Source organism: Osmia bicornis, chromosome 13 (genome assembly GCF_907164935.1).
Source record: "Osmia bicornis bicornis chromosome 13, iOsmBic2.1, whole genome shotgun sequence".
NCBI classification, from domain to species: Eukaryota; Metazoa; Arthropoda; class Insecta; order Hymenoptera; family Megachilidae; genus Osmia; species Osmia bicornis.
This window is the reverse complement of record NC_060228.1, coordinates 965,448-985,887: the sequence shown is the minus strand read 5'-3', so window position 1 is coordinate 985,887 and position 20,440 is coordinate 965,448. Positions and strand designations below refer to the sequence as shown.

Genomic DNA, 20,440 nt, shown 5'->3' with positions numbered 1-20,440 from the left:
AGGTCTACAACTACAGTGAATAACATACGGTACAAATAAAAATGCCACTGAATTTCTTATTAAAATTAATCTATCCTATATCTACATCTGCATATTGCATATTTAAATGAGTATCTATTATTTGGTAAAGTTCAAGTGGTTGTGGTATTCTACCAGTTTCCAGTTTCGACCATACAGGGACATCTAGAACATTATAATAAACATTCTTAATACTATCATAAAACTTTATGTATCTGTATTTACAATAATCAATAGAGATATTGTTTACCATTGAAGTATATTTCAAAAGCTCCTGATGATATGAGTTGCCCCTCTATTGCATTACAAATGAAAAATATCATGATACAGGAATAAAATCGATTATCTATACACCATTGCCATAGCGATGGTAATGGCTGTCCAAGATCGATTCCACTTATAATTAACACTATTAAGGAAATTTTAACAAAAGCCTAAACCAAAAAAATAATATGTTAATAGGTATTAAATATTTCACGTAGTGTACAAATATTTTAATATTACTAGTATATTAGCAATAAGCATATTGTATCCAGGAGGATCATAGTTATCTCCCTCAATTTGTAGCTCTGGATATTTCTGACGAAGGATATTGACATAATCATCATAAACTCTTCTATAACCGCAAGAATAACTGAAAAAAAGAAAGATAAAAAATTTAATCAAAAATATAAATAAAATAACAATATATTAACTAAATAAAGTAAAGATTACTATTTCTAATTAAATTCGTAAAACTCACCAATATAAGAATTTTAAAGTCGGTCCTTTTCCTCCAAGTTTGGTTAAAGAAACTTGATTATCATCAGCTTTAATGCTCGATGCGCATAAAACGATGCAAAAGCATAGAATTAATTTCATACGACCCAGCATTCTTTAAGTCATTGAGATTTCATTAATTGTATAATTTATAACTAAAACAATTTAATTTCTACTTTAAAAAAACATCAATCAAACACCGTTCCGATATCTATATATATATATATATATATATATATATGTATGTATATACACTGAGCAGTTACTTCCTGCTGCTAAGCAGAACATTACCGAATCGAACCGAGTATAGCCGAATCGTAAAAAATATAAGATAAAAATGACAAATAACATTCATAATGGCGGAAGTGTTAGCGTATGTGAAAGGTGAAACAAAATGTATAAATTATGAATGGTAATTCCTTAATAAACAAAAAAATATTAGGTCAGTCGAAGTAAATCAGTAGACTGTGGAATACTGTGTTTAGCGTTTAGCTGAGAAGGCCCAGAAAAATAAGTTTAATTTAAGTTGATGCGAGCGTCAAGGCCGATCTCCGAATTCCGTGTCGGTAAAACAGTTAATGTTTCATCGAAAATTAGGCCGAACAGAAAATGATTTCAGCGTCACCTCAGTTATTGCATCCAACTAACGGCATGCTGTACTACGCAGTGACTACAGATACAAGAAGACTGGACATGACTTTGTCAACGACGAGACGTGACCTCTCCGATTCGGGACATTGGTATTACAGCAGATTTTTCTGCACAGAAATGGTAATAGGGCTGGCCAATGAAAACGAGAGGGCGCTTTTTGCTAATTCTGTATTCTATTCTGAAATAAAAGAAATACATAGTCAGTTGTTGCATTGAACTTGACAAAATTTAAACGCAAAGCAGTGACTATAGATAGTAGAAGACTGGACATGCCTTTGTTCTCAAAGGCTCGTGAATTTGTGCCTCGAGAAGAAAAGTGTCGGATTAAGTCAGTGAAGATATTTCTAAAATAGCAAGTGAAAAACTGGTGGTGAAACCCCAAGAGGAGGTGGAAAGAGACAAGCTACAACCAAGGTTGAAAATAAGGTAAAAATCAAATTTGTAGTAAACAAAAAAAGGGGGGAAAAATCATTAATAAGGGACTCCCCGGCGAAGCTGGTGAGGTGGAGGAGGGGAACTCAAACTTCTACCAATATGGCGGGAGGATGGTGTTGCGCGTGGATTTCAGGTGTCTAGGGATTTTTGGATATATGCTACGTGGGTAAGGTGCCCGTGGAGCGCTAAAGCACTCTGCTCGCGGCGCGGGTTTTAATAAAGTACACTTTATTATTAAAGATAAAATAATAGTTTCTATTCCTTTATTATTTAGACTTTATCTTTTATAAAGAATGTATGCAAGCGGGTTGAAGCTTTGAATCGTTCTGAGCTTGGCGGTGAAGATCCTCGATCGAAGTTGGCTGCCATCCCCTCCTCGCTGGATCCTGAATCCTCCCTCAAGATCATCCCTGGTCCAATGGTGGTGGGGCCCATCCCTGTGCGGAGGCCGTCCCTCTCCCTGGCTTCGGTCCACCCTTGGGCGAGCGGAAGATGGTGGTGCTCCGCCAAGACTCGAGAACGATTCTGTGCACACGTGCTAAGAGAAAGCGTGGGATCCAGAGAAAACGTAAGACAACAAAAGGTCTCGCGCTAGCGAGCCAAGGCAACCCTTAAGAGAATTTACGACCCTCTGTAAATAAACAGGATGTCGAAGAGACTTCGACAGTTTCAAGAACCAACATGATTTTTGTTACGAGTAACGAATTAGATACAGCCCGCAATAAATTAGCTCTTTAGAAATTTCAAGTGTGATAGTCTTATTTCTCCGGATTTCCAACTCTCTCCCAGCACGATCACCCGTGTTGAAAGTTTTACAGTATCTTATCTTTTGTCTGTACATTCCTTTGAATTTTGGCTCCTAATTTATGAGCATTGATATAACATTATGCAGACATGCTGCAGTCATACTCTTATGGCATCGTCGCCATATTACATTTCATTCAGTGCTAGTGATTACAAGCTTGCGGCTAAATTCACACGATATCACACACATACATACAAGCGAGGTTCGCAACACCTCCCCCCTTATACAAAAGGTGTTTCCAATGGGAACAGCTTTCCTTAAAGTGTTTACGCTAGCCTAAATTACATTGTTTGTACGGAAACTTCGCGTTGTCACACCCTTCTATACAAGCGATATTTTTTACGTTGCATGAACCATATAATAATACGTTGTAGATATTATAAGTTCTCAGGATACATAACTTAAACCCTAAAGTAAGAATAGGTAATAATTTTCCTTTTACTTTACTTAATGTACCAAACTAACGTAATATATTTAATGCACGCAATTTCTTAAGAAGAATCTGGTTTTATACAAGCTAACTCAAGTTTATTCGTGTGGACTATTTTTAATTCATTTGTTCCTATTTCTATCTCGACATTTAGGTCATTACATTTTCTTGTGACTTTGAATGGTCCTGCCAAATTGCAATCAAATTTCAAGATTTCTAGTTCTTTAGGTAAGTACACATTGTTGCTTACAATGAATCTATGGGGTGTTGTATTGTTGTAATATAATAGCTTGATCCTTTGTTTTTTCTTTTCTAGGTTTACTGCTGCTGCAGATTGCGTGTTTCTAATTCTGAAGAACAAATCATCCAATTAACCTAAGAAAGTACGTGGAGGTTCCTGCTAAAAAAGAAAAAACTCAGATGGAATGGTGGCTTTCACACCGACTACCAATTTGTGTGGGGTGAAACCAGTGGCTTCATGTACTGAGGTATTATAAGAAAATATACCGAATCTAATCCACTCATCTTTCTCATAAAGCACGGAGATCACCTTCACGCTGTACATCCATCGTGCAAGCACGTAAATCACACATGCTGGGCAATAGAATAGCGCAGACAGTGGCATGCTAGACAAATCGAGAAAGCGCGTACAATGATCGTGTTGGGATTGGTGAAAAACAAAACAAAACTGTTACGTCATTTCGTCCATGTAAGTCACTGTCTCCTGAATAGCAGTTTCTATTAAGTCGTGTCTCATTCATATCGGGCGTCCCCGATGTTTCATCCCCAATGATACCGCTTTGCAAAAATCTGGGCTCCTCAGCCCCCAACAACAGGTCCCGGGCTGGAGGTTCGAAGCGGGGTGCTGTGGTATAGCCTATCCGATATCAACGAACCCACCAGAGCCCGGGCACCCCAATCACAACAAGCCCCTTCCGCATTACAAACAGCGTGACTCAGGTGGGAGATCCGAAGCGGGGTACTATTATATAGCCTATCCGATTCCAACGGATTCACCCGGTCCTGAGCACCCTTTACCACATGGACGACATTCCGACCGACTCCCGAGCGGGGTGCTTTTGTATCGCCTATCCGATTCTCGATAAGAGTACCTGCCGGTGCCGAACCACGTAACGGAGTCCTTTCTTTATCCAAACCATCTTTCCTAAATCCACTAGCGGCATCAAAAGGGGTTTCATTCTTTCTAGACACTTCTGTCTCTAAGGAGAGCGACATTTCCGCTTCGTCTGCTGTTAAATATGCGTCGCTGTCAACAGAACTAATGTCAGAATCGTCAATTTCTCAACCTTTCCAGAGTTTACGGGAGGCAAATCGTTGGCGCCTACGACATCCTCCCGCAACCCCCAAAAAGGAGAGGCGTCTGTGTCGTCTGTTTCAATTTAATTTGGTAAGTGAGCGTTATTCGGACAAGAGGACATTTGTTTCATTTGAGAAAGGTTTAGAGGATTGCGGAACAACGCATCGGCATTCAGCGAAATCTACCTTACAAACGTTCGCGTTTCCGATAAGAGGCTACGAAGATAGGGACAATCTTGACCCTTCGACCGTTACTGATTCTAATCTACGTGCAATGTCGATAACAGCTTCAAGATCTGGTATTTCTTGACTGTTTTTATTTTTAAGCATTATTCTTAACATTCCGTTCCGAAGGCCATTAATAAATGTGGCTATAGCCGTATTATTCAATAAATCAACAACACCGCTTAACTGTTCAGAATTGTACGTGTCCTTTGCTACTTCTATTCCGGTATTTAATATTTTACTTACTCGCGATCCGAAAACCTCTACCGAATCATTAGTTCCCTGTTTCAATCCCGTAAATTCCTCGTTGATACTATGCATGTTAAACGTACGCACGTATGCCCTTTTAAGTAATCCAATTAACTCATCTAATGTACTTGGTTCCCGGCGATTTGAAAGTACTAATTTTGCATGCCCCTCGATTTTACCACGAATTAAAAACAGAAGACCGGCTCTATCCTCAGGCTTTACTTTGGAACTAATCAGTTGACACTCCTTAATAAATTCAGTCAGAGAACAAGATTTTCCATCAAACTGAGGTATCAAATCCTTCACTAAAGAGAGACGAAGATATGACGCTGGAAGCATACTAGATGACTCTATAGAGGTTGGAGTATTTTTAGAAACAGCAGCAGCAAACGTAGTCGAGGACAAAGGTACATCAATTTCTGTGCTATTAAAGGGGATAGAAATATTATCCGTCATAACTGTATCAATCCCCTGGGATAACTGTCGAATTGGAACTAATCCTAATTTTTTCGATTGCAGATCGGTAGAAGATGCCCCGGAAGATGAAGAAAGTTCTGCATTTGATGAATCTATGTTTAATTCCTCTACCAAAAATGTATTTTCCCGCAGGCCGATTTTGCGACTCCTTTTGGCGCGCATGTACTTTAACTTATACGGCGGCATTTTGTCAAATTATTTCTAACGGTAATTATAAAAATAATACTCTATAGTCCAATTACTTATAAGATAGACTTACAGTTTGGTAAGGCGATCGGCTAACGCTTCGCAATAAATCACGTTTAGGTTTCACTTAACGAGTTTTCTATTTTCAAACACCAAATTCCGTCCGTCGGTAATCCGTTATCTCGGTTGGCCTTGAATCACGGGGAGATCCTCTGGTTCTGCGATTTGATGATGATCTCTGTTTCCAAGTCGAAGAGAGGTCCAATGATGATGTGAACGAGGTGCATGTGATTCCGGTGGATGGCTTGCACGGCAGCCGAAATCACCTGTCTCCGGTATTCACCCTACGCTCTTGAGGAAACCGTGCCAAAACTCAAGAGGGAGAAGTTGCACTAATGTTAACAATGTTCACTTATATTATAAAAGCTCAATGAAGCAGTTCGTAAAACGTTCAGTTATTTATTTAACACACGCCCGCGAGCCGGCAAAGTTATTAAAGCGTACACAAGTCTAACACAGTCACTTTGTCTTGTTTTGCGTTATTTGCAATTACTACACTGAATATACCTTTTTAAAATTATGCCGTTTTGAATTTATCACTTTTAAAAGTTTATCCCTTTTTGAATTATCCCTTTTTTTTAAAACATCCCACCGCTGTCACCAATTTGTTGCGCGTGGATTTCAGGTGTCTAGGGATTTTTGGATATATGCTACGTGGGTAAGGTGCCCGTGGAGCGCTAAAGCACTCTGCTCGCGGCGCGGGTTTTAATAAAGTACACTTTATTATTAAAGGTAAAATAATAGTTTCTATTCCTTTATTATTTAGACTTTATCTTTTATAAAGAATGTATGCAAGCGGGTTGAAGCTTTGAATCGTTCTGAGCTTGGCGGTGAAGATCCTCGATCGAAGTTGGCTGCCATCCCCTCCTCGCTGGATCCTGAATCCTCCCTCAAGATCATCCCTGGTCCAATGGTGGTGGGGCCCATCCCTGTGCGGAGGCGGTCCCTCTCCCTGGCTTCGGTCCACCCTTGGGCGAGCGGAAGATGGTGGTGCTCCGCCAAGACTCGAGAACGATTCTGTGCACACGTGCTAAGAGAAAGCGTGGGATCCAGAGAAAACGTAAGACAACAAAAGGTCTCGCGCTAGCGAGCCAAGGCAACCCTTAAGAGAATTTACGACCCTCTGTAAATAAACAGGATGTCGAAGAGACTTCGACAGTTTCAAGAACCAACATGATTTTTGTTACGAGTAACGAATTAGATACAGCCCGCAATAAATTAGCTCTTTAGAAATTTCAAGTGTGATAGTCTTATTTCTCCGGATTTCCAACTCTCTCCCAGCACGATCACCCGTGTTGAAAGTTTTACAGTATCTTATCTTTTGTCTGTACATTCCTTTGAATTTTGGCTCCTAATTTATGAGCATTGATATAACATTATGCAGACATGCTGCAGTCATACTCTTATGGCATCGTCGCCATATTACATTTCATTCAGTGCTAGTGATTACAAGCTTGCGGCTAAATTCACACGATATCACACACATACATACAAGCGAGGTTCGCAACAATGGACACAGATAAAGATAATGAATTAGGAAAAATAGAGCACGAAAATAAGGAAGATAGAAAAAAGATTAAGGATAAAAAAACAGAAGACTGGTTTTTAGGGAATGTCGAATATTTAGAGGATGATGAAGAGGAATTGATGAAAATGAATAATGATAGTAAAACACTAGAAACAGAAACCAAAGGGGATAGGGATTTTGGTTTTGACGGGAACAACATGCTCAGAGTCAGGATAGAGGGCACTATGGATGAGCCAAGAATTGTCGCGCCAAAAAAGGAACAAGGAACAGATCCCACATGTAACGGATGCTAGCAGCGACACAAAAGATCAAAGTGAAAAATTCAGTTTAAAGAAGAATAAGCTTGAAGAAGAGAATAAGACATATAAAGGATTACCTGTAAGTACAAAAAAAAGGAAGGCAGAAGTTTAGTATGGTGACAACGCCTTGCAGGGGTATGACATATATAGTTATGAAGAGTGAGTCGAGGGGAGTAAAAATCCGAAATAATTATTTTGAGGAAATGAACGGTTTGTGAGATATTTGCAAAAAACTGCTACTACTACTACATCGGAATCTTACGTATTCGTGTACGTCCCTGGCAGCGGATGTGCTGGCGTGGTGCGACCGCTTATGTACTGCTTTATTACTATATCTACATTGATCTACATTAGATATAATGTAATATACATTTAATAAAAGTATCATTAGGGTTAGGTTTAGGGTTAGGGTTAGGGTTAGGGTTAGGATTAGGTTAGCCCCCTCTGCGTTGTCACCATACTAAACCGCCGCCAAAAGGAAAATAGAACTAGTACAAAACCTAACTGAAACTATAAGCAGAAAAGATAGGTATAACCCCCACAAACCGGTGATACTCGTGGACAAAAAACTAACTGGATCAAATCAAATTAGACTAAACATTCCTAAGAAGAACAGAAACAAACAAACAGGAGAAAACCCTACAATAAGTTTTAACAATATTAACACACAGGCCAGGAAAGATATTAGTCACACGAACACTCTAATTACACAAACTTCTACCCAGAGGGATTACCCAGGACAAATAGACAATATTCGGGGAAGCGATCCATCAATAAATGGAAGAAACAGTGAAGCGAATATACATAGCAACTCTACTTTTGAGTCAGAGGTGGGTAAGCCAATTAACACATACGATTCAGACCTTGAAAGTAATGAGTACACAATAACTATTGTAATGAACAAAGACAACACCAAAAAATCCAAAAAAACTAATTTAATTAAGATATACAGGTACGTGACACAAGTAGGAGAGAAACCTCAAGAAATAAAAATGGTGGGCTTCAACAAGGCAGAAGTGACATATAATAATAGAGGAGCGGCAAACCATATGATTTACCAAAATATAAAGCACGATAAGGGATTTTCCGTGCACATTCCAAGACGTAAGCTCACAAGAAAAGGAGTGATTCATGAGTGGGAGGACTCAATAAAGAAACTTGAAGGACAACTAATGGAAGGCCAGGGTAAATATACAAAGCAAAGACTGAAAAAGAGACGTTTTGTGGACGGAAAACCTCAATGGATAGAAGGCAAATCTATTCTGATAACTTTTGAAGGAGATTCATTACCTACAAGACTATTAATAGGTTAGGGACACGTTTGGTTAAGAGTGGAACCATTTATAGAGGCAATTAAACAGTGCTATAAATGCTATAGATTCGGACATACACAATCGGTCTGTAAAAATCAATACAAAAGATGCAGAAACTGTGGTGAACAAGAGCATGGTGAATGCAACAAAATACCTAAATGCATCAGTTGTGGCGAGAATCACCACGCCATGGCCAGAGAATGCAACCTTTGACTGTTAAAGAACATGTAACTGGAAGACCAATAATGGACACACAGAAACAATAGCAATAACGATTAAAAACACTACAACCATCAAAGAATTAGACATAATAGTTGTACAGGATTGCCTCGTAATAAGCAACACGCTCGGGTCTGGCCTGTTGCTTATTACGGATCAGGTAGGCTATTCGGCTCGACTTTGTTCTCGAAACGGGACGATAAAGAACACGAGAAACGAGTGAGAGATCCGAGGTAGCGGCAAATCATAAAGTGATCGGCCGAGCAAGAATGTTATTTTTTGAACAAGGATAACACTCATTCTCGCACTATTTCGCTTATTTCAAGGCAAATATGCTAGACTGAGAAAGCATTATATATATTCCATCCTTCTTCTACTAATCGATGTCACTGCTCAGTCGAGCGTGACAATTTATTACTCAAAGCTTTTCGCTTTCACGGACCTCTCACTCATTTCTCGGACCTCTCACTTTGCGGGCGACATTAAACGAAAAGGTGGGGATAGAGATTTGCTTATTTCGAGCCAGAAAACTGTTGCTTATTACGGATCAATACTGTATACAGAAGCCCGACTACTAAAGTCAATATAACAGATTGGAGAAACCTTTTAAAAAACATGAGAAACAACATTCCAACATTAATAATGGGAGATCTAAACGCCCCGAATAAAGAATGGAACTGTACTGTAGATTCAGCAGAGGGTATCTCTCTGCAACTTGCAATAGAAGAAAAGAATATGATAATCCTAAACACGGAAACTACCTCTAGAACGGGCGCATGGCCTTATAACCCATCAAACATAGACCTCATAATAGCAACAGGGGAAATAGCAAAAGATGGTGTAATCTCAGAAGAGGGAGAAACAATGGGGTCTGACCATCAGATTATCAACTTAACCATCAATAAAAGATGGGCCAAGCCGGAACTCGAACAACACAACGGAACAAGAAAATACCAGACAAATAAAATACAATGGGAAAAATTCCTAGCCTACCAGATAAGAACAGAACAGGAACTGACAAGTACAGTAAATGAAAACATAAACACAAAAGAAAAATATAAAACTCTCCTGCAGTACGTAACTCTAGGTATAGAAGAATCAATGAAGGTAAATATGAGAAAGAAAAACCCCAATGAAAAAAAAAACAGAAAAATCAAAACAACAAAAATTCACCTATAATAAATAAAGCCAGAATAAAAAAAAAACAAGCATGGTGGGATGAACAGTGTGAACAGGCAAGGGAGGAAAGGAAAAAGCCTTAAAAAATTTTATAAAAAAAAAACCCCCAAACATGGGAACTATATCAAAATGCACAGACACACTACAAAAATACTATAGATAATACCAGGAAAACAGCTTGGGACAATTTCATCAAAAACATAAACCACAGAACAAGCACCAAAACTCTTTGGGAGAACATAAACATTTTACAAAAAGGCACATATAAAAGGAAAACACACGCTGACACCAGAAGAAAGAAACAACCTTGAAGAAGCAATGATAGAAAAATTAATAGAACCCCCTGAGGCTGGAGATGATAAAAACATAACAAACAATACAATACTCACACAAACTGGGAACTCCCAACAGCACTGCACAACACATTTAAAGTATGAGAACGACTTTCTCCTTTCGGACCTAGAAAATACAATTAAAAGTATCAAACATAAAAAGTCAGCAACTGGAAATGATGGGATAGATTATGAAATTATTCAGAAACTAACAAAACACTATCAAATACACCTACTAAACATAATTAATGAAATATGGAATGGTGGGGAAATACCTGATGAATGGAAGGAAACAATAGTGATAATGATTGAAAAACCTAAAAAGAAAGCATTAAGGCCCATTGCGCTAACTAATTGCCTTGGTAACATAGCTGAAAAAATAATAAATGAGAGGATAAAGGCATGGGCAGAAGATGAGGAGATAATGGATCCGGATCAAAATGGCTTTAGAAAAGGTAGGTCAACCCTTGATAATCTGATTATGTACTATGTCAATGAAGATCAAACAGGGTTTCGAACAGGGAAAGGACTCCATCGCAATATCACTGGACGTAAAATCTGCATATGACTCTGTGACCCATGACTTACTGATACAAACATTACAAAAGAAAAATTGTCCAACAAAAATTAGAAGTTATATTCAGCAATGGTTAACAAAAAGAAAATTAATATTCCATAGAAAACACAAGGATCATACCGAAGGTGTCCTTCAAAAGGGTCTTCCACAAGGTTCAATATTTAGTCCAATCTTATATAACCTATACATATACGTCGGATATAACACAAGGTACAAATCAACAGAACTCTAAAACCCTACAATATGCAGATGATATGATAACCATAACAACAGGAAAAGACTCATGGGAACTAGCCACCACTATTGAGAATAATCTAGAAATCATTATTAAAAACCTTAAAAAAATAAATCTGGAAGTTTCGGAAGAAAACACTCAAATGATAATCTTTAACAGAAATGGTAATATCTACAAAAAGGGAATTAAGATTGGGATAAATAACCAACAGATAAAGGAGGAGAAACAACTAAAATTTCTGGGAATCATATTTGATCAAAAAATGAATTTCAGTAAACATATAGAAACTGTTATGTCGGCGGGATAGGCGTAATGAAAACTCGTAATTGATAATAATGAAACTAACTGAACGTATATATATTTGAACGAAATAAAGTAAAAGTGTAATAATGGCTGACTGTTCGCTGTAATCGCACGTGTACATTCTTTGCTTGCTGAGCGTCTTCTACGCAGTTAGTTAGCCGTTCGTTCTCCCACTTCTTCGCCTCGCTTCGACCTGCGCGCATGCGCGCTACATTTGTAATAAGCCGGATATCTAACACCTTCTTTGCTAACAGAAATTCATACATTGCATGTAACGAACATTTAGAATGTAACAAATCAAAAAAAAGAACGTAACGTAAAGAAAAAAGAAAAACGAACGTAAGATGAAATACTGTGTTTGTAATATCCTTATTCTAATTATTCATATGTAATTTCGAAGTCTCTTAGTCGCATTGGTAATTTTACGTTTCTCCGCGGTCTTTTCGCTGTTCGCCTGGGCGTAATTGTAATAGGCTCCGCGCTTCTTTCGAAACGTTCATCCTGAGATATGCCCGGTGTTCGTACCGGTGTTTGTCGTGGTGACGCTTGTGTAGGGCATGGAGCTGTATTGTATTGTATTGTATTTAGGTTTTCTTGGGCTCTGCCCAAGATGGCGTTTTAGGGGGCAACGCCTCCTATATAGCCCAATTACAAAAATGGCGCTAAATATAAATGTGCATTAAATCCATACACTTCATTTCATACAAAACATTACCAATATAATTACATACAACGACCTCCTCCATAACTCATTCCACGCTGTGAGTCGCAATCAGTCTTCTTATTACTGCCTCTCCTGCTGCGATGATCATTATTCTAATCTGTTTTCTTATATCCATTTTCGTTTGAAATGATTTTCCCCAATTTATTTAGGAACCTGGTGATGCGTTTAGTGACCCCCAAGTCTCCCTCCATTAACATTTCTATAACATCTGAACCTTCAGTGAAACCTTTTGAGAGCAGGAACCTATTTAGTTCCGCTCTACTTTCCCAGAACCTGTCACATTCCCATATGACATGCTCAATGGACTCTAATACTGCACCACATATGCACCCCATTACGTCGGTAAGGTTTTTTCTAAATAGAGATTCTCCTAGGTTAAAATGATTAGACCTAATTCTACTTAGTTTCACTAAGTCTCCCCTTCCTAAACCATTTATACCATCGAACCATGGTTTTTTTGATCCTACGTTATTATTTTTCATCGTAAAGTACTTTACCCCCTTCACCTCTCCTTTTCTTTTCGCTCTCTCAAAATTCCTAATCCAAGCACTATCCATTATGTAATTCAGAATGTCTCTTTCAACAACCCCATATTCATACGTCTCATCCCCACTTGTGGCCTCTCCCGCCTTAAGATCCGCTCTCTCATTCCCCTCAATGCCCTTGTGGCTGGGAATCCAGGCAAAACCTAGCCTGTTGCCTGACCCTGCCAGGTCAGAATAATGTTGCTCAGATCTTTTATAATCAAGTTCCAAATTCATCATTTCGTTAACAATTTTCCTTATCCAAGGATTATTTCCCGTCCTTCTAGCATACTCCATCAGTTTTTTCAAAACACTAGCCGAGTCCGTTAAAATTACAACTCTACTCCTCCCCCAACTAGATCTTGCCTTTTTAACCGCCTGTAGAATCGCGAACGCCTCCGCCGAAAACACCGACGTTACTTTATTTAAAGACCAAGACTCTTCAAACCATTCCCCATCCCCTACTCTGTACACCATTCCTGCGCCTACAACATCCTTAAGGTCCCTTTTTGATCCGTCCGTATATATTTCAATTACCTCCCCGTTATTTACGCCTGGCCAGAGTCTTTCTTTAATTTCCTCAGATAGACGGGAGTCTGAGACAGGGGTCGTTTTCCTATTCTTTCCCGATTCCCAGTCCACTATCACTCTACCCTTTTCTATAAAATCACGTTCTCTATTACTAATTTCCCTATCTACACTTTCATTCAGAACCCTTTCAGCTACTCCCTCCGCTTTACACCACGCTCTCGTCCACGGGTCCCATTCCTCCGCCCCTACCTCATCCCTGACAACCAACGATCTCATTAGGGATTCATAAACTAACCCCTTACCCCTAGATCTCTGCCTCATAACAAATCTCTCCAGTAGAGCCTCGGCTCTGGACTCCAAGTCCATTATACCAGCCTCTGTATTCATTACGTTTATTGGCATGGTTATTTTATAGCCCATCGCAACGCGGACACCCGCATTGTGTAATCTCATGATCTTCTTCAACGCCTTTGTGTTATCCCAAAAATAAACGAAGAGACCATACTCAATTACCGATCTTATCAGACCTTTGAAGAAGATCAGCATTGTTCCCGGCTTAACCCCCTTTTTAACGCCCGCTATGAATCTCAGGATATCCAATTTTTTTCTAACCCTATCTTTAACCATCTCTGTGTGTTTCCTATAGTTTAACGACCTATCCAAGATCATACCCAAAAATTTAACTTCACTTTTAATCCATTCAAAGCCTATCCTAAACTCTCTGTCCACCCTTTTCTTATCTCTTGACCTTGTAAAAATAACTACCTTTGATTTTCCCTCTGCCGATCCCAAGTCCAACTCTTTTAGATTACTCAATAAAATATCCACTGCCCCTTCTATTTTTTCTTTCATATCCCTTACATTATCCCCTGACACATACACGACGATATCGTCCGCGTAAAGTAGGACCCTCCCGTTCCATTCCTCTACATATTTCCGAAGTATAAATGTTGTATAATAGGGGACTCAGGACCGAACCCTGTGGGAGTCCCCTCATGACCCGCCCATGTATTGCGTCCCTGTACTTTCTACTGCATAACGCAGATCTATCCTTCAACCAATTAGATATAAAATCAACTATCATTTTTGGGCACTTTCTTTTCTTTAAGAGTTCTACCAGTTTGGTGTGGTTAACATGGTCATAAGCCGATTTAACATCCAAGAAAACTCCAAACGTGTCTTTTTTCTCCCTAAACCCCCTTTTAATGTCGATAGTCGGTGTGACCAAATTGTCCATGGTAGATCTTCCCTTCGTAAACCCGCTTTGACGGTAATCCACGACCTCCTCTTTATCGGACCATTCCCCAAGTCTGTTCTTCACCAGTCTCTCCAAGATTTTTCCCAAACAGCTGATCAGGGAAATAGGTCTTAGGGCCGTTTTTCTTGGCTTTTCCAGAAATTTTATCACGACCCGTTTCCAGGCTTTCGGAACACAGCCGTTCCTCCAAATCAAGTTATATAGATCCAACATGCAGTCCTTCATTCCCTTGCTCATTTTCTTAATATATGTGTACGATAAATCGTCCTCTCCCGGTGCCGAGGCAGTTCGCATTGAGTCCAGTATTTCCTGCAGGTCCCTTTCTTTGAAGGGCTCGGAAGTAATGCTCCAGGTCGATACCTCCGGGTCTTCTTCGGTATTACGTTCTTCTGTACTCTTATCCAATTCCTCATCCATCACCACCGCTAAACTTGCACTTTGATTATATGAAAATATTTTATCAATTTCTTGGTCTTCTAATCCATTCATCTCGTTTTCATTCCTACTCCTACACCCCGTTCTGCCAATGCCATTTTTAATTTGTTTAATCTTCTGCCAGGCCTCAGTGGGGCTTGTGTGACAATCAATGGATGCAGCAAATTCGTCCCATGCACTGGCCTTCTTTTCTTCTACTAGTTTCTTCATCTGTTTTCCAATATCCCTCATTTTAACCCAGTTATCCTGGTTTGGTCTTTTAATGAAAGCTTGCACCGTTTTTCTTCTCGCTTTTTTTGCTTCATTACATTCTTCGTCCCACCACAACTGTTTTTTTTGAGATAACCTATTAGGCCAATTCCTATTTTTTTTCCCTCTACTGGAGTCGTCCTTCTCACCAGTAAAGCCCCTGACTTTTTGATAGCATTGATTAAAGCATCCGTAAATTCCTTACATCTGTCTTCAACGACCATATCTTCCTGGCCTACCTCGCCCCACATTTCTGTCAGTCTTTTCGCCTCCTCCTCTATAGCGATGGTATATAAATCCCAATTTGTTTTGTCTTCCCTAAACTTTCTGGTAGAACTCTTCGTCTCCTTTATTCTTTGTAATTCATCACTCCCCAGGACCAGAGCTAACACCTGGTGATCTGAACCCATAGTTTCATTCTCCTCAATTACAGTTGAAGTGTCCATTACGTAGTGCGACCCGATAAATAAATCAATGTTCGAAGGCGGTCTACCCCCCGTTCCAATTCTCGAGTTAGTAATTGTATTGACTATGAACAAATCATTTTCCCTAACAACCTCCTCCAGTAATAAGCCCTCCCTGCTATCAACTTCGCAATTCCAAACCTTGTTCCTAGCGTTAAAATCTCCCATAAAAATCGTTTCTATCCCCTGTCTTCTGTTCTTAAACAAACTAGCCCAATCATCTTTTACCCACCTCCCTCCCGGCCTTCTATATATGAGAATAATGTCCCATATTCCCTGATTAGAGTCCACTGAGATGCCTAAGATTTCCCTTCCCGGACCTCTCCACTTCAAATCATTTCTAACTGTGTATTTTATTCCTTTTTCTATTATAAAGGCTAAGCCCCCACCTTGCTTGTCCTCTTTCAAATCCCCTCTAATAACATCAAAACCCGGAATAACAAATCTGTCCTTACTTTTAAGCCATGTTTCTGTAATACCCATTATATCAAAGTTTTTAATTGTTTCCTTAAGCTCGCCTAGTTTCCCCTTAACACTCCTGGCATTCCAGGTTCCTAAACAGAACTTACCGTTAACCATCGTAGTAGCCATTTAAAAGATATGAAATACCCTCTCTTCTTTCTTTTCTATGAAACTCTCTATGACTTCCATGTCCTTCTTCTACCCTCCTCCTTAACGCCCTCCGAACTTTGCAACAGGTGAGGCAGTAATAAGTCAGAAGCCTACAAAAAAGTAATATTTTAATAAAAGGGATACAAATCCAATCCTGCCAATCTTTTAGTTTTTTATCGTATAAATTCTTACATCTTAAATCTAACCCTTCACCCACACAAATCATACAGCACAAATTTTTTTGAAGAAAACAAAATGATAGGTCAGTACCTGCGGTGTCTCTTACTTCGCTGATAAACAAGCATTCAATCCTAAAACTCTGATTTCTTCTTCTATTCCTACTTTTGTCCAACAAATGCTTACCCAAACCTAATGCCACCTTTGTTATGGCTTTGCTTTGTACTATACGTCCTTTCGAAAGAGGTACTTTCCCTAAGGTCTGACCACCAAGCAGGAACTCTGTTCTACCTTCTTGGAATAACAACCAAACTATCTTATTGACCTTTATAATAAAAATAATAAAAGAGTTAGGAAAAATAAAAGTATCAATAAACATAACAATAGTATGAGCAAAAAACAGTATAGGGAATAATTATATATAATCTTACACCTAATACGCAGTCTTAATTGACGCTCACTTGTTATCTTAGCACTAAAGTTACAGTCTTTCCACACATTTTTCGCATCATACGAACCAAACAACCAAATCCATACTTTATTGTCCCAAATACTCATCATCATACGCGGTCGTTTTATTATCACAGACTCTTCCCTCGATTTTTCTCATGAGCTCTTCTAGTCTTCCTTTTCTGTAATCCTCGTCCTATCTTGCCCTTTCCTTTGTCCATCCATAGTCTTGGTACACACGAATTGCCATTACTTCGAATTCTCTATCTTTCGCTTCTTTCACCTCCTTCTGCTTCTCATATCTTTCTTGTCTTCTTCTCAGCTTCTCCCTAGTTTTTTCAGGGATTGGTACCTCCCAATCAGGTCTATGTTTTGTGACGTTCCAGTAAATATACTCCTCCTCTTCTGTCCTCTGGTTTGTACTTTTCCTGTCATTTAATAATTTTTCTACTTCCTTTATAACCTTTATAACCTTCATAACCTTTATCCGTTATGAGTCTCATAAGATCTGCTAGGAAGTCCTCTTCCCTTTTCTTCTCCAACTGCTCTATCAGTTTCTTGTGAGCTCGTTGCTCAACGCTGCTGATCTTCTTTATGGCCCTCTCTACTGGCAATCCATTACCAAATTCATACTCGGCATCCTCTTGATTCGCCTCTTCTTCTTCCGTTTGCAGTACTTCATAAGCATTTGACATATGTATAGCCGGGCCTTGGGGTCCCCTTCCACAGGAGAGTCTGGCCCTTTCTTCTTCCCCTAATCTACCTCTGCCTCTTCCTCTTCCTCTAGTTCTTTCTTGGGTAGCCGTCATTCTTAGGCTATCCTGCTCCTTTTCCCATCTTCTAACACCTCTCATTCCTACCCCCGCCTTTTTCTTTGCTTCTCTCAGTTCTTCTATTTCGTCATCTAAGGGAACTTCTTTCAGCTCCCAAAATTCAGTCCTCTTGGTTGGCAAGGATGGGAAGTCCCTACTTCCGCCATCTCTCCCAACCGCTTCCTCGTCCCAATTTTCGCCTATTTGTCTAGCCACGATGCTCTTGGCCGTCACATATGCCACATTCTTAAAGGCCATTACCTTGCGAATAGCCCTTTCACGCTGATACATCCAACACGTCTTAGAAAGGGACGTATGGTTACCCCCACAATTAATACACACCGCAGATTTCTCGCATACACCATGTTCCCTTTCAAGGCACACTAGGCACTTTTTAAGCGCCCGACAAAACTTCTGGATATGACCATACGCAAAACACTTATAACATTGTTTAACTTGTTCTACATACGGGTAAACCCTCAGACCTACATGCCTCGCCCCAATCTTAATCTCAGTTGGCAGTCGGTCCCCCTTAACGGTTACTAATATAGCGACACCCTCAGTCCATTCACTTTTTCCATTCTTGTAAACTTTTTTCCTTAATCTTTCGAATTTGAATTCACCTTGTCCAGGCATTACAAAGTCAATTAGATCTTCGATTGAGTCTTCCCATTCTGATATTACACCTTTCCTGCATTTCTTCCTGTCCGGAAGAAAGGCCTCGAAACCCGCTCCCTCTTGGTCCGCCATTTTGAGGATTGAGTTTGCTGCCGTCATGTCACTAAAAGTAAGCTCCGCTTTATTATAGCCTACCATTCTCAGACCACGCAGAAAACGCGACCTCGTGCCCAATATTTTGTAAATTTTTATTATGTTATTTCTTTTGAACTTGCTTGTATTTTATTTTTTAAGCACCATTGTAATCATATACTCGCGACTCTTCAACTCCTCTAGGTAAAACTGTTTGTTCTCACCTCGTCTTCTGAATTTGTCTTGTCTAGCTCCTTCCTCTGTCACTTCCTTTAAAGCTTTATCGTCCTTACTACTTTCCTTTAGTTCGGCGCATCCACTAGCAACCACTTCTTGTTGCGTGTGGGGAACCTTTTCTCTTTCGACTAAGGGAGAAGAAATAATTGTAGGCTCCTCACCACTTTTTATTTCCCTCCTATCTCTCTTATTACCTTCTGATACTTTAACGGCCCCTACTTCCGCAACTCTCTTCCTAGCTTTTCTATATTCCTCCGTCGTGTCTTTCTCGTCCATAGGGATCCATGAAGAATGGGACGCCGCTTCTTCTTCACCGTTCCCCTTCTTTAAATCGGGGGCACCAATCCCTTTTAGTGCTGCCCTCTCTGGGCTAGTAACTTCTCCCATAGCCTCGTCTACTGACTTTCCCTCTCCTTCAACCTCACTATTTCCTCCCGAGATATATATTCTATCAAGGTTTGCACTTTCTAACGTTACTCTGTTTTTTTTAAGGAGTTCAAAAAACTCCCTAGCCTCTATATCTTCCTCTAGATATTCTGCTTCAAAATCTTCCGATCCACACTTGTTTTCAGCGTACATTTCCTTAATTTTTACCAGTCTTTCGCCTTCACTTTTACTTCTTTCCTTTATTCTTCCAGACCTCTTATTCCTCCCTTTCTTTGGGAAAACATTGCCTCCCTGCGACAACGGATTGTCGCAGGGAGTTGCCACACTCTCACTCTCTTCTATTTTTCTAGAGCTTGCTTTTATGAGAGGCAAACCCCAGTAAAACACAACTCTCCAAAGAACTACCCCCTAACAATATTTTTTTAAACACTAAACCCCAGGAAAAACCTATGAAAAAACTCCCTAAAGATCTACTACTTCTTAACACGTCCGTCCCCTACGGTTGCCACCGTGAAACTGGGCATGGAGCTTCCACCGCAGGTTCTTGGTTCGTTGTTTCCACTCTCGTGGGTGTATCGCCAACTGTGGAAAAATCTGTTTTCCCCTGTCTCCCGCATTTGGTTTACGTGTCTTTTCCAAACTCGTCCATCGTCCAACTTAACCTTATAATGTAATCTACCTATTCTTTCTACTATGTTTCCGAACTCCCATTTATCTGTGCCTACGTAATTTCTACAACTCACTCTTTTTCCCTCTTCGAAAACATTGGGTGCCACTGTATTTTGAAATTGGCTATCTTTTGTTGGGAATAACAGGTCTAGTCATGTACGCAATTTTCTATTGAACATTAATTCGGCTGGTGATTTACCAGTAGTGCTGTGTTTTGCATTTCGGTACTGTAGAAGAATTTGCTGTAACGCAATATGTAATTTCGTTTGCTCAGGTCGCATACGTCGTAAAGAATTTTTTAAAATTTGTACATATCGTTCCGCTTGACCATTCGTTGATGGGTTGTAAGGTGCTGTAAGTTTCTGAGTGATTCCATTCATTTTTAAGAATTGAGTAAATTCATTAGACGTGAACATTTTGCCGTTATCGGAAACTAGTTGTTTAGGTAAACCGAACGTAGCAAAAATTTTCCTACATATTTCAATTGTTGTTTTCGCGGAAATATCTTTGACTATACCATATGTACCTCCGGCCATTTCGTGTACGCGTCCACTAAAATGAAAA

General features: G+C 39.5%; 5 protein-coding genes across 18 annotated transcripts in view; 3 read left to right on the top strand and 2 right to left on the bottom strand.

The window, feature by feature from the left end:
- Window positions 1-36: 36 nt before the first annotated feature.
- Window positions 37-1,045, bottom strand: LOC114881340 (thioredoxin reductase-like selenoprotein T homolog CG3887). The gene is made up of 4 exons (XM_029198093.2): window positions 761-1,045; window positions 523-652; window positions 269-452; window positions 37-183 (listed from the first exon to the last, which is right to left on the bottom strand). The coding sequence occupies exons 1-4, from the start codon at window positions 889-891 to the stop codon at window positions 71-73; spliced, it is 558 nt and encodes a 185-aa protein (XP_029053926.1). The 5' UTR covers window positions 892-1,045; the 3' UTR covers window positions 37-70.
- LOC114881335 lies at window positions 843-14,056 on the bottom strand. 5 transcript variants are annotated; one of them, XM_029198081.2, is made up of 4 exons: window positions 11,641-14,056; window positions 10,540-10,609; window positions 1,403-1,606; window positions 845-932 (listed from the first exon to the last, which is right to left on the bottom strand). In XM_029198081.2, exon 1 carries the CDS (start codon window positions 14,043-14,045, stop codon window positions 12,414-12,416), a length of 1,632 nt encoding a protein of 543 aa, XP_029053914.2. In that variant the 5' UTR covers window positions 14,046-14,056; the 3' UTR covers window positions 845-932; window positions 1,403-1,606; window positions 10,540-10,609; window positions 11,641-12,413. The 5 variants fall into 5 exon arrangements, with proteins under 5 accessions (XP_029053917.2, XP_029053918.2, XP_029053914.2 ...); XM_029198082.2 differs by having other exon boundaries at window positions 11,693-14,056; XM_029198083.2 differs by having other exon boundaries at window positions 11,717-14,056.
- On the top strand, window positions 2,796-6,132 carry LOC123988437. Of its 10 annotated transcripts, none has more exons than XR_006830038.1 (7): window positions 2,796-3,091; window positions 3,253-3,326; window positions 3,415-3,559; window positions 3,637-3,807; window positions 4,414-5,296; window positions 5,409-5,573; window positions 5,673-6,132. XR_006830038.1 is itself a non-coding variant. In XM_046288511.1 (7 exons), the coding sequence occupies exons 3-6, from the start codon at window positions 3,524-3,526 to the stop codon at window positions 5,414-5,416; spliced, it is 468 nt and encodes a 155-aa protein (XP_046144467.1). In that variant the 5' UTR covers window positions 2,804-3,081; window positions 3,253-3,326; window positions 3,415-3,523; the 3' UTR covers window positions 5,417-5,573; window positions 5,673-6,132. The 10 variants fall into 10 exon arrangements, 4 of the variants coding, with proteins under 4 accessions (XP_046144467.1, XP_046144468.1, XP_046144466.1 ...); XR_006830037.1 differs by lacking the exon at window positions 3,637-3,807 and having other exon boundaries at window positions 2,798-3,091; window positions 3,415-3,586; window positions 4,414-4,506; window positions 4,562-5,296; XR_006830039.1 differs by lacking the exon at window positions 3,637-3,807 and having other exon boundaries at window positions 2,799-3,091; window positions 3,415-3,586; window positions 4,414-4,506; window positions 5,105-5,296.
- Window positions 7,128-20,440, top strand: part of LOC114881338 — a 135,880-nt gene continuing 122,567 nt past the window's right edge. The window contains exons 1-3 of the mRNA XM_046288452.1: window positions 7,128-7,518; window positions 8,111-8,269; window positions 8,384-8,624. Coding sequence (XP_046144408.1) covers window positions 7,369-7,518; window positions 8,111-8,269; window positions 8,384-8,624 — 550 coding nt within the window. The 5' untranslated portion in view covers window positions 7,128-7,368. The remainder of the gene's footprint in view (window positions 7,519-8,110; window positions 8,270-8,383; window positions 8,625-20,440) is intronic.
- LOC114881339 lies at window positions 10,787-11,625 on the top strand. The gene is made up of 2 exons (XM_029198092.2): window positions 10,787-10,937; window positions 11,162-11,625. Exons 1-2 carry the CDS (start codon window positions 10,787-10,789, stop codon window positions 11,599-11,601), a joined length of 591 nt encoding a protein of 196 aa, XP_029053925.1. The 3' UTR covers window positions 11,602-11,625.

Bases quoted from the DNA above. Each gene is read 5' to 3' on its own strand.
- LOC114881335 (XM_029198084.2), bottom strand. From the start codon at position 14,045: ATGATCTTGGATAGGTCGTTAAACTATAGGAAACACACAGAGATGGTT.
- LOC114881340 (XM_029198093.2), bottom strand. From the start codon at position 891: ATGCTGGGTCGTATGAAATTAATTCTATGCTTTTGCATCGTTTTATGC. The intron at 653-760 runs GTGAGTTTTACG...TCTTTTTTTCAG, and splicing joins ACTTTAAAATTCTTATATTG to TTATTCTTGCGGTTATAGAA. The intron at 453-522 runs GTAATATTAAAA...TTTTTGGTTTAG, and splicing joins TGCTTATTGCTAATATACTA to GCTTTTGTTAAAATTTCCTT.
- LOC114881339 (XM_029198092.2), top strand. From the start codon at position 10,787: ATGATTGAAAAACCTAAAAAGAAAGCATTAAGGCCCATTGCGCTAACT. The intron at 10,938-11,161 runs GTAGGTCAACCC...AATATTCCATAG, and splicing joins TCAAAATGGCTTTAGAAAAG to AAAACACAAGGATCATACCG.
- LOC123988437 (XM_046288511.1), top strand. From the start codon at position 3,524: ATGGTGGCTTTCACACCGACTACCAATTTGTGTGGGGTGAAACCAGTG. The intron at 3,587-4,413 runs GTATTATAAGAA...CAACCTTTCCAG, and splicing joins CAGTGGCTTCATGTACTGAG to AGTTTACGGGAGGCAAATCG. The intron at 4,715-5,200 runs GTATTTCTTGAC...CCTTCACTAAAG, and splicing joins GATAACAGCTTCAAGATCTG to AGAGACGAAGATATGACGCT.